This window comes from Muscardinus avellanarius, assembly GCF_963383645.1.
Source record: "Muscardinus avellanarius genome assembly, chromosome: 9".
Classification (NCBI taxonomy): Eukaryota; Metazoa; Chordata; class Mammalia; order Rodentia; family Gliridae; genus Muscardinus; species Muscardinus avellanarius.
The window spans coordinates 75,811,237-75,823,481 of NC_137795.1; the positions used below are offsets into that span (position 1 = coordinate 75,811,237).

At 36.9% G+C, this 12,245-nt stretch overlaps 1 protein-coding gene across 1 annotated transcript in view; it reads left to right on the forward strand.

The window, feature by feature from the left end:
* The window catches only part of MDFIC (MyoD family inhibitor domain containing), a gene marked incomplete at both ends in the record, with an annotated part of 87,466 nt that extends 78,430 nt beyond the window's left edge, over positions 1-9,036 (forward strand). The window contains one exon of the mRNA XM_080701211.1: positions 8,789-9,036. Coding sequence (XP_080557337.1) covers positions 8,789-9,036 — 248 coding nt within the window. The remainder of the gene's footprint in view (positions 1-8,788) is intronic.
* Between the last annotated feature and the right edge of the window lie 3,209 nt (positions 9,037-12,245).

Sequence of the window (12,245 nt, forward strand, 5' to 3'; positions counted from 1 at the left end):
TGTGCCACCACGCCTGGCTTTAAGCAGGACTTCTCTAACCAGTGCTATAGTCACATCAGGACCAAATAAATCTGGACCACATTTCTCTGAGAGTTTGGAATATTTAATGCATCCACCACAGATTGGGCAACAGGACAAACGAAAAAGAGAATCCCCAAATCTGATCAACCCACTCGCTGTAATTTAAAATACAAATACCCCTCCCACAGAATGGAGATGGATTTGGACTTATAATAGGAAAGTTATAGAGAAATATTTTCATGGGGCATGGGAAGACAGACTGGTTATTTTTGCTTTTTTTTTTGCATTTATTGAGAAGAGAGATGATTGTAAAGATTATTGTTCAGTGTCCCAAAATATGCCTCCTTTGTGCTGCAGTGGAAAATATAGCTCTTCTCTGACAGTCTTGTTACCTCCAGACTTACCTCACTTTCTTCCCCACTAGGAAAATATTGACTGTCTTCTGGCTCAGGCTCAGGGCCTCCCGGGCCAGCCATGTGCCAGAGGGCTCAGTGGAGGAGGCCCACTTGAGGACAGTTTATTCAGGCAGCAGGTCAGGCCGGGGCTGTCGGCCAGACTTGCCGCGCGTCCCCTGTCTTAGAGACACGAAGCTTCTTGGAGTGGAGCTACTGTGTGACATTAGTAATTATTTCCTGCCTGCGCATGCAGTTGTGGAGCAGAACTCCCTGGAGATGTCTGCATTTCGTCCCTTACAACTGGATTTTCCCAGAGGCTAGAGACTCAGCCATCTTGGCTGTGATTGTGGATAATGAAACCCATGTCTGGCCTGCTTTTTGATCCTGTTTTGAGAAACAGCAGCCCCAGTCAAACAGTCTCTGAGAACAGGAGTGACCCGCCCAGTAGGGTCCCTGCAGGATGAGGGGCATTGCTCTACCAACAGGGCAGATGAGAGTCTTAGCAGCTGAGGAGAGGGCACAGCTCCAGGTGTTCGGTGTCTTTCATGGTAAAGTCATAGACTCAGGTCTGATCTCGAAGCAGTTTTCTAAATTACTAGTTACCCATAAGTTTGTTCTATTGCGAAGCCACAGTTGCTTTTTGGCGTAGCATCAGCATGTTGGGTGCCAAGGAAGCTCTTTTTCTCAGTACATAGCTTACATAGTGGAGACTGGGTGAAATATGTATTTTCAAGCATTTTTAACTCATCGGAAGCCTTATTCGAGATGAGTCAAGATAAGAGACACACACATCTCCATTCTCTCAAAAATAGGTTGTGGGTTATTCTCAGAACTCACTGCTCTGTCTTTCCCTGTATTCCACTTAACTGTTCATTATCTTTTGTTCCAAGAAATTCAGAGTGCCTGTCACACCACATCTTAAAGGAAAGGAAGCCGAAGATATTAAAAAGACTTGTTTACAGAAGAGCCAAGCTTATTGCACACATAGTTTTCGGATGGCTCTTAATCGGGGCTCTTTTTGCTCAAACTATCTCCTTCAATCCCAGTGTATTTTTGGCTGTATACGGAGTGGTAAATTAGTTAGGGACAATTTTATTATAAACTGGCCGTTTTTACAGAAACTAACCTTCAGTCTCATTTTACACAGAGCAGCGATCCTTAGGTCAGTCACAGCTCTTCCCACCAGCTGTCTAAGATGCTGTGAACGTGAGTTTCAGTTCTTACCTTAATAGCTCTGCACATTTGCCAGCAGTGTGGGCTTAACAGCAAAGCCCATTCCCAGGACTCAAAGGTTTTGTTTGAGGCTGTGTCTGCAGTAATTTATAACAGTTTTTGTTTAGCTTTGCTTTGCTTTTTGAACCAAATGTTAGACTAAAGATTTCTTTATTTTTCTTTTTCTTTCTTTCTTTCTTCTTTCTTTCTTTCTTTCTTTTTTTTTTTTTTTTTAGCAGTTTGGCCGCTGGTGGGTTTCTTTTTTTCTTTTTTTCTTTTTCTAAACTTACAGTAGTTGTCAGTTTTCTGCTAAATTCTCCTCTTAGCTCACTGAGTTGTGCAATTCTTGCTTGGCCCAGTTTAGGACAGGCATCCTTCCCAGAACCCAGTTGGCTTCTCAGAGGTTAAACACTTTTGGCAAAAATGGCAAATCATGACTGAATAAAACCATAAAAACTGAAAACCTCCAGAACAGGGGGAAAAATAATTATTTCTGAGAGTGAGCCACAGGGATGCAGAGAACTCATTTTTTTCAAAAAGTTTGTTTCTCTACTCAAATTTTCCTGAGTTTGGAAATTCTTATAGTCTTTTTTTTTGTTTCAAATAAAACCGCAATGCTAATGTCTTTTATGACCCTTGATTCCCCTTGGCAGTGGTGAGAGCAGAACTCTTAACAATGATTTTTTAGTTTATTTTAGCCTGTTCATTACCCTGAGACACACTAAAAGTACACTTTATGGGGTACAAATTTGAAAAGAAACAAAACACTTTCTTGATAAGAAATACAAATTAGGCTAAGTAATTGATTTGATAGAATTAGGGATCCATTTTGTTGTTATTTCTCTACTTATAAAGTAGAGAAAATATGTGTAGAAGATCCATCTTGCTATCATCTCTATAATCTTTAAAATCCCTATTGGTTTGTGGCTCTTTTAGGTGCTCACTAGTAGATTTGGCTTTTCAGAGTAGACAAAAGCACTTTTATAGCAAATCATAAAAGATCTGTGTTTTGAGATGATGCATGCTCTTTTGTATATTTTTAATATCTGCTTGAAGAGTTTAGTCTTCTGAGGTCTCTTTCATTACCATATGTTTTGCCACTAAATTCCTATTGTAATGTCCACACTGCTATTGTTCAAAGAAATGGGGACCTTTATTTCTGTGCTTTAAGTTTACAAATTTGTTTTTTAATTGAGACACCATCTCTCTCTAGGCTGTGTCTCTTCTTTATATTTTAACAATGTGACTAGTAGTTTATCAGTTCTCCATCTCAGCGATAACTATTCTCTTACTTGTTGAAGGTTAACATTACTAAAACTCATTAATAAAACTAAATTTCAGAATATTCTTTAGAAAGGAAAAGAAACATGGATTATGACTAAAAACAGACAATAAAGAAAAAAAAAACAGCATGTGGTTTGGGATTCATAACTGATCTTTCTCCAAGGTCATCTTTTAGAAGTTAGCCAGGTATGGTGGTGCATGCCTGTAATTCCAGTACTTGGAAGGCTGAGAGAAGAGAATCACAGGGTCAAGGTCAGCCTCAGCAACTTAATGAGACCCTGTTTCAAAAATAAAAAATATAGCCGGGCGTGGTGGTGCACGCTTGTAATCCCCGCGCTTGGGAGGCAGAGACAGGAGGATCGCGCAGGTTCAAAGCCAGCCCCGCGTGCTGGCTTAGGAGACCCTGTTTCCAAATAAAAATGTAAAAATAGGTCTGGGAGTGTAGCCCGGAGGTAGAAGGGCTTCCAGGAACCCCAGTACCATCAAGAAATAAATAAATAAATAAATAAATAAATATTAAAAAAAAATAAAAACGTTTGAGAATGTAGCTCAGAAGTAGAGTGTCCCTGGGTTTTACTCTAGTACCAAATAATAATAATAATAATAATAATAATAATAATAACGTGTCTTACCCTGGTGGTGGTAGCATGGTGTGTCGTATTCCAGCACAGTGGGCTATCTAGGGCAAATCCTGGCTCTGCTTCCTACTGCCTCTATGACTGTGGCAAAAAAAAAAAAAAAAAAAATCTGACTTTTCTGTAGGTCAGTGTCTGCATTGGTAAAGTAGGGATCATACCAGTAGTACTTCTTCGTAATATTAGTATTAAATCAGTCAGTATACAAAAAGATCTTGAGATTGAGTTAAGTATAAAGCAAGATTTTAAAATAAATATTTCTAAAAACAAGAGTAATAAAAACATCTTTTTCTCCTGAGATAATGTATTCTTAATTCTGAAAACAAGTAAATACTTTCACTGAATTAATGTTAGCTTTTCTATTCAATGTAAAGCAACCATTCATATTTATGAGTTAGAGAAATAGTTTATGTTCTAGAAAAGGAGTAGTTGAGCTACTTGGATCTAAGAACACTTATTTTATTCTTCCTACTAAGAATAAAACAACCTTTTAAGATACTTACTTCATTTGTAAATCTTGCTAGCTAAAAGGAGTTTGAAGAGATCCACTTCTTAGCTTGGGGCTCTTCTTTTTTTTTTTTTTTTTTTGCAGTGCTAGGGATTGAACCCAGGGGCATTCTACCTCTGAGCTACACCCCTAGCTCTATTTTTTATTCTTTATTTTGAAATGGTCTCACTAAATAGCTGAGGCTGGCCGTGAGCCTGTGATCCTCCTGTCTTAGCCTCCCAAGTACTAGAATTACAAGCATGTGCCACCATACCCAGCTAGGGATTTTAATTTCTGAATGATATGTGTCATTGCAGTCAGTGATCTAGAAGAGATGGTAGTTCACAAGTGAGTCCATTCTCTGAGCAGGAATGTGATGTGTCTTTTAGTGTGGGATGTCACTCTGTTGGTCTCCATCCTGAGAGCTGTGCATTTCACACTAGTCACATCCCTCCTCTCCCCTCAAGTGTTGGTTTCCTCCCCCTCTCTGTATATTGGCATAGACAGACTCCCTTGTTTAGAATAAGACATGCAACTGTTTTTATTTCCTTCTGCTACCAAACCTTGTCCCTTCCCTTTTGTTTCATTAATTGATTTGCCAGATTTGTCCACCTGCTACCTCAGTCTCTTAGCCATGTAATCCCCAATCTCCAGCCAACTACATGGTTTGATTTGAATTTCTCTTCATTGCAGCAAAATGACAAGGTCCAAATATTAACTCGTCCCCCTCTTATGCTTTTAATGAAGGCAAGTCAGATACTGACAGAAGATGCTCTTACTGACAAAGGTATCTTGGATATGTAAACACTGCTACAAATCAGTAAGAAAAAGGTGGCAACTCAGTAGGAAATTGAGAGGACAACCTGAACACACAACACTCATCTCAAAGTGGAGGGAACCTGAGTGGACAACAGGCATGAAAAGATTTTGAATTAGTAAATGTATTAGTAAACAAGGAAATACAAAGTGAAACTGCCCTCAGATGTAGTTTCACACTCAACTAAATGGCATATATAAAAATGTGAGAGTTTCATTGATTGTGGAGCAGGGAGCAATCCCAGACTTGGTTGGTGGACATAAATTTTACAGCAATCATTTTGGGAGCAAATTGAGGATTACCCATAAGATTAAACATGAGAAGTCTTGTGATCCAGTAATTCTGCTAGTTATTTAGCATATGTGTTCTAGGAGAATTGCGCAAATTGTTTTAAACAGCAATGTGTGCAACAGCAAGAACACTGGAAACAGGCAAAACACTCATAAATAATAGAATGATAAACCAGTTGAGGTATATTATTTCAACAGGATAGTGTACTCCTGGAAAATGAGTAAACTATAGCTACAGGAATCAACATGGATGCGTCTCAAACACATGATATTGAACAAAAAATGCTACTCACAGAAATTCATATGGTATGATTTTTTTCTGATAGATTTTGTAGAAATGAATATTATAACCCTCTATTTCTTCTTTTTTTCTTTTTTTTCTTTTTTGGTGGTATTGGGGTTCCTGGAAACCCTTCTACCTCCAGGCTACACTCCCAGACCTATTTTATATTTTTATTTGGAAACAGAGTATCTTAAGCCAAGGAGGCTGTCTTTGAACCAGTGTGATCCTCCTGTCTCTGCCTCCCAAGCGCAGGGATTACAAGTGTGCTCCACCACGCCCGGCCTATAACCCGCTATTTCTAAGGTTTAGTGGGACAAACATCCTTCTCCTTTAAAACTGATGGATCCATTACATATAATTATATGTATGGTATATTTTATAATTAATATATAAACACTATTTTCTTATAGTGGATAGAGTTATCACATATTGTTCTGTGTATGCAGTATTTTATGATTAGTATATAAAGAATTTATGTGCTTAATAACTATTCCTAATGTTTTAAGAATACTCAGTTGAAAGTCTTCAGTATCAAGTGAATGTTTATAGATTCCCTCTCTGTTTTTAAATTTAAACAGTACATAGTGGAATACAAAGTTAAACTCTGTGTGTGTGTGTGTGTGTGTGTGTGTGTGTGTGTGTGCCTGAATTGAACCTATGGTCATTCTACCTCTGAGCTACGCCCTTAGCCATATTCTTTTATTTTGAAACAAGGTATTATTAAATCACTACATGCTGGTCTTAAACCTGCAATCCTTGTTTCAGCCTCCTAAGTACTCAGATTACCGTTGTGTCTACCATGCCTGGCTTGGAAAAGAAAGTTAAAGTCTCAATGAAATATTGTTGGAATCAGTTAGTAGATATATTTGTTTGAAGGCATATTGAATAGAACTGGCATCCTCCTAGCTAAACACTATTTTCTTAATAATTATAAGGTACTTATTAGTAACATCTAAAATCATGATGGTAATATAATTGTGGAAAAATTCAACTGAACAGACAAATATCCAACAAATATTGAGATAAAAGTTTGTCGAAAGAATGTAAAGAGTTTGTAATCCCAGCGTTTGGGAGGCTGAGACCGGAGGATTGTGGTTCGCAGACAGCCTCAGCTACTTAGTGAGACCCTCCTCAACTTAGTAAGACCCTGTTTCAAATTAAAGAATAAAAAATAGGGCAGCGGGTGTAGCTTGGAGGTCGAATCCTCCTGGGTTCCATCCTCAGGCCCACACACACAAAATATAAAAATAAAAATAAAATGTAGCTGGGCATGGTGGCGCACGCTTGTAATCCCCGCGCTTAGGAGGCAGAGACAGGAGGATCGCACAGGTTTGAAGCCAGCCGTGCGTGCTGGCTTATAGGAGACCCTGTTTCCAAATAAAAATGTAAAAATAGGTCTGGGAGTGAAGCCCGAGGTAGAAGGGCTTCCAGGAACCCCACCCAGTACCACCAAAAAAAAAAAAAAAAAATGTAGACAGAGGGAAACCATAGACTGTCTAGAAGCCCAGAATTTTACAAGGCAGAGGACATAGATTCATGTAGGTTGCGTTGAGGATGCTTCTAAAGTGATCCGATATTACCAAAAATCAACACTGGGAAGTGATGGAGAGACCCAGAGACTCTCACAACTCCAATTCCAATTCCGAACTTCCAATTTCTGCATGGACATCACATATGAGAGTGGGCTTGGCACTGAAAAGAACCAAAGGAAAGATTGGTGTGTTCTTTTAGCATTTAATTCTACAAATGGCTCTGTAATTTCCCTTCTGAGTTCTCTTGTGACTCTTCTTTTTGCCATTTGGCACACCGAGTTGAACTTATCTCTCCACCAATTTTTTTTTTTTTACCCTCTGAATTCTCTACAAAGGTAAAGATTGAACAGAAACGGAGTATTCAAGGAATTGGGGGGGGGGTTAATGAAGAGCTGGTTAGGGATAGGCCTATTGCAGGGGTTTCAGTGCCTGCTTTCCTTTACCTCACCTAAATGTAGCAGGGATGCTGGAGGGGTTCTGCCAATTCACATCTACATGCAGGATATATGGCATTATGGAGGAAGGAGCATTTGTCCCTATTAGAGCGGGGCTACCAAAAAACAAGTTTATTTGTTGTTTTTGTTCTTTTCCTTCATCCTTTCGTTTTCACACAATTTGTGGAAACTAACCCAAGGCATGCAGTTTGAATGCCAAATACAGAAACACAAAGGACGTGTGACAGCGCGATAAAGGTGGGGATGCTGTGTCTTGTTATTTTTGCAGGGCATGGAATCTCTTATTATAACTCACATTGAATAAAATACAAAAATAAGCAAAAGTCCCCACGAAATAAGCCAGAAATAATCATGGAAAAAATTCACAAATATTTCTGATACTGGACAAGTGTCTCCAAAATTGTTCTTAAGTGATTTTACTACATGTGCTGAAGTCCTCCAGGATTAGAAATTTCTTTCGATTGCCTCTCCCAGTTGCTCACTTAAAAAAAATTATTTAAAGAAAAATATTTTAGATTATGTTGTAGTAAACATAGTAGACTATGGTTAGTTTCTCACTTTTTGTCAGTTTTTGAAAGCTGGTAAACGTTGCTGTTGAGAGACATCAGAAAATAACAGAGATGTAAAATACCTTGGCACTGAAGGAAGTGGGAAGGACAAGTTACTGGGTCATTATTCACATATGCTAATCCCTTTGTTATGAATAGGCAGAAGTGTTCCATTAATAGTGGTTGGACCCAACCGGAGAATCTCCCCATTTTTTTTTTCTTAATTCATTTGAAAACATGAAATTAAGTCAATTGGAAAGTGAAAAATGTGAATCTAGTTCAGTGGGATCTGGTTTAACTAATGAATCAATTGTTTAATAATAATCCAATATTTATATTTTATTTTTTTCTAATTTTGAAGCATGCATGTGGAACAATTGAAGCAATCTCCCATTTAATAAATGTCATGGAACTGTTTTAGCCCAGCACTATAGAGAGCAATAGATTATAGAAATGATGGCAAATAAAGAATGGGTACCTAGGACCAAGGGCCAATGCGCGGTGTGTCAGAGTAGACAGCTGGCACACATATGTATGGACAACTACATTATTGTCTGCTAGTGCAGTATCCACTCTTTAAGAATCTACTAGTTCCTACAGTATCTACTCGTATTTACAATTTCTACTGATTTTAGATTAGCCCCTTTATGAGCTTCCAGCTCTCTCTCTCTGTCTCTCTCACACACACACACACACACACACACCCCAAACTTGTAGGGCTGTATGTCATTTGGATTGTAACTTTGATCAATTCTTATGTTGTCTATTGATTTGTCTGTCTTTCATTCCTTTTCCTTGCTGGGTGGTCTCCTCGAAACTGAAAATGAAGATTGCTGTGTCCACTGTATCCTGGCCTGCTTGTTCTGTGAATTTCTGACCCTCTGCAATATTGTCTTGGGACAAGCTTCGTGTGGCATCTGCTCGTCGGAAGCCTGCTGCTGCTGCTGTGGAGACGAGATGGGGGACGACTGCAACTGCCCTTGTGACATGGACTGTGGCATCATGGACGCCTGTTGTGAATCCTCAGACTGTTTGGAAATCTGTATGGAGTGTTGTGGGATTTGTTTTCCTTCATAAGTATTTATCTTTTGTTTGTGTTAAAACTGGAGGACTTTATGTTTTTTTCTTTGAAAGGGGAAGAAAAGCACATGGTAAGATTCTCACGAAGCAACTCGGTATTTGCACTGTTAACTCGTTATTTTAAGTAATCTCTGAAAGGCTTTTTTTCTCACCAAATTTATGTGGTTTAATATGTGAAATTTTAGCTACTTTAACTAGTATTTGAAAACTTCTTATTAGATTATAATAACCGAGGGACATTCTGACACATACACATACACACAAAAAAATGTTAAATGTCTCCTCATCTTTTTTTGTTGTTGATTTTTTTTTCCTGTTTCTTCTAACCATTTTCAGGAGCATATTGCTCCAGAATTTTCAGTGGGTGTTTAAACCAGGCCACTTACCGATGTTTTAATGTTCATCTATGAGCATTTAAAAGTTAAGCATTCTTTGTTTTGCAGTGAACTTTGGGAATCACACCCACACAATACTTGGGCACCCAGTGCTGGTTTCCGTACTCCCACCTCCTGCCCTACCTGATCAACAGGTGTTGAGGGCTGACTGTGGATGTTCTCACGTCCAGACCTCAGAGGATGGACAGCATTCCACTCATCCACAGCAGTCTGCAGTAGAGCAGAGGACCTGTACAAAGTGAACCATACCAAGGCATATAGAAGTGCGAATCTTAAACACAAAAAGACATAGGAAAAAACAGAAAGCAATTACTGGAATATTCAGGAAGTCTTCAAGGAGGATGTAGAATTTGAATAAGCCTCTTACAATGAGTGATGCATCTGCTATCTGAATGAGTTATTTAGATGTAGGACAAAGTTTGGGGTGGACAGTCTGAACTCTGTGTGCCCTTAACCAGTTAAAAGAAAAATGCCTTTAGCACACTTTATGTTTAGTTGTAGGAATACAACTTTTTATTAACTGTAAAATTTAAGTTAACTAAAATAAACATTTTCTTAGACATAATTTAAAAGTTACGGTAAAAATTTGTTGGAAGCACAATATCTGATTAAAATTTGCATTCTATCTAATTTCATTTAAATTAGGAGATTTTTTTATATGAAATCCTGGTATTCTGATTTTGATTTATTTAAAGAATTTCTTTTATTTTGAGAGCTTTAGGCTTTGGGGGTAAAGGTGTTGTCTGTTTTCATTTGTTTTGTAACCAGGTTGTAATTCATAAATATAACTAGCTCTATATGCACGCCATTCCTTCCGAATGCAAAAGGAAACTGGACATACACTACTGTGACCAAATTTCAGTATTGCAATTTTAAGTTAAATTAAGGCAGTATGGCAGGTTATGAAGATTCATGTGTAAAGAAGCAGGTCAGTTACAAGACTAAATCATACAGTGTTTGAGCCATAGAGACTCTGTGTGGCTCAGATGAAAGGGAGAGTAAGTTTTCATATTATATGCTCTTCTATGAGTTTGATCTCTCCAAAATTGTAGTTTGATTTAATTCAATATAATTCCTTATAGAAGTTTTAGAAGTATACTTAGGAAATAATAGATATTTTCAGTTCTTCTGGGTGAATGTCAAGTTTATTGTAATAACAAAAGCATATTTTTAGGAATACTGCACCAAACCTAGACTTTTAAGAGTTTTTAACCTGAAGCATGGGAATGCCACTTGTGGTTTTCCTTTGAGATGAAACCTAGTTTCTAATTATATTGTTATTTAAAAGGCTTTAAAAGAGAAAAATATTCAAACTCTTCCCTTTAATGCCATGTACATACCCCCAAACACAAAACCATTAAATTTAAATTTGGGGTTTAAATGCAGTTCTAGTAAATAGCTCTTTCTCTTCTAAAGAGTATCTTTTATTTGTTACAGTGAATATAACCAGACTTTGAATATTTACATATACCCAATTTTAACATGTTCATCTATTAGGATATAAGATTAGCATCTACTTATAGACACATGGAGCCTTCTAATAACCTGCAATTGTTGCAATATTTGACTTGTTATCCTTTGAAGTTTTTCAACCAAGTATTTTGTCTGATATTTAAATATATCCTGCTACTATTTTTGATGGAGTATTAACACATTTGAAATAATGTTTCTCTATAACTGAAAACATGAATGGATACCAGGATTTTATTTTCATACCTATATGCATAGTACATCTCCTCCATTGCCTCTTCAAGCTATCCTTCCATAAAGCATCGTTTATACTTAAAAAGAAAAAAAGTAGCCAAATGTGAAAATAGTTTCAATATACTATAGAATTTCTGTATGTAAAAAATTTTTTGAATTGTATGACCATCATTACAGAGTGCTGTAATTTACAGTTATAAATTGGGTCTCTTTTTTAAATATGGAAAGTTAATCTTAAATATTTTTAAACTGGACTTGTATTATTCTGAATATAGTATTTTAAAAAGTAAAAAAAGACTATTGTGTCTTATTGTCCTTTCATATCTAATTGACATATTAATTCATCTATATTTGAATGAATTCAACTATAATTTAAAACCTGAAGCCTTTCTTTATCCTGTTACACCTCATTCTGGTTTCCTCATCTCATTATGTAAGTCACATGACTCATGACCTTAACTACACTATGGAAGATTTAAAACATTATATAGTGCAAATCTTATTTGATATATGATATCAAAATACACAATTCTTTTCAAACTTCATATCAAATACAAGTTTTACACTTCTTTTAGTAACTGATTTTACTTATTTACTTTGAGAATTAAATCTCAGCTTCTAAAATTAAGGATTTTTTAAATGCTGAGGTTGAACACCAAACTAAAAATGTATCAGAAATTTATAAAATTCGGTACTGGATTTAATGAGTTTCACTTAAAAATAAATATTCAGAAATACTTTCATGTGAGGTTTTTAGTGTCACAATATTTGAAAATGTTTTAGAGTTAGTGTTTAATTAATATAAGACAATATAACCATTTAGGATAAGGCTTTTTATTTAGAGAAATAATTTTGCTTTTGTGTTTTTACTGGGCACCAGCTATATCCATTCTTCTCACCAGAACAGTGTTATCTGAGCAGATCAAGGAATACTCAAGGCAAACTTATGTTCTAACTTTCCATCTTTCATGCATAGAAGTGCTATCAGTACCCTCAATGCTAGGTTATGTCAAACATCACTGCTTAACATAAGCAAGAGTCAAGTTCAGGGACTCTAACTTGTCTTCCTGAATGCTGCTCAAGTGTGTAAGTTTACTCATCTTCCTA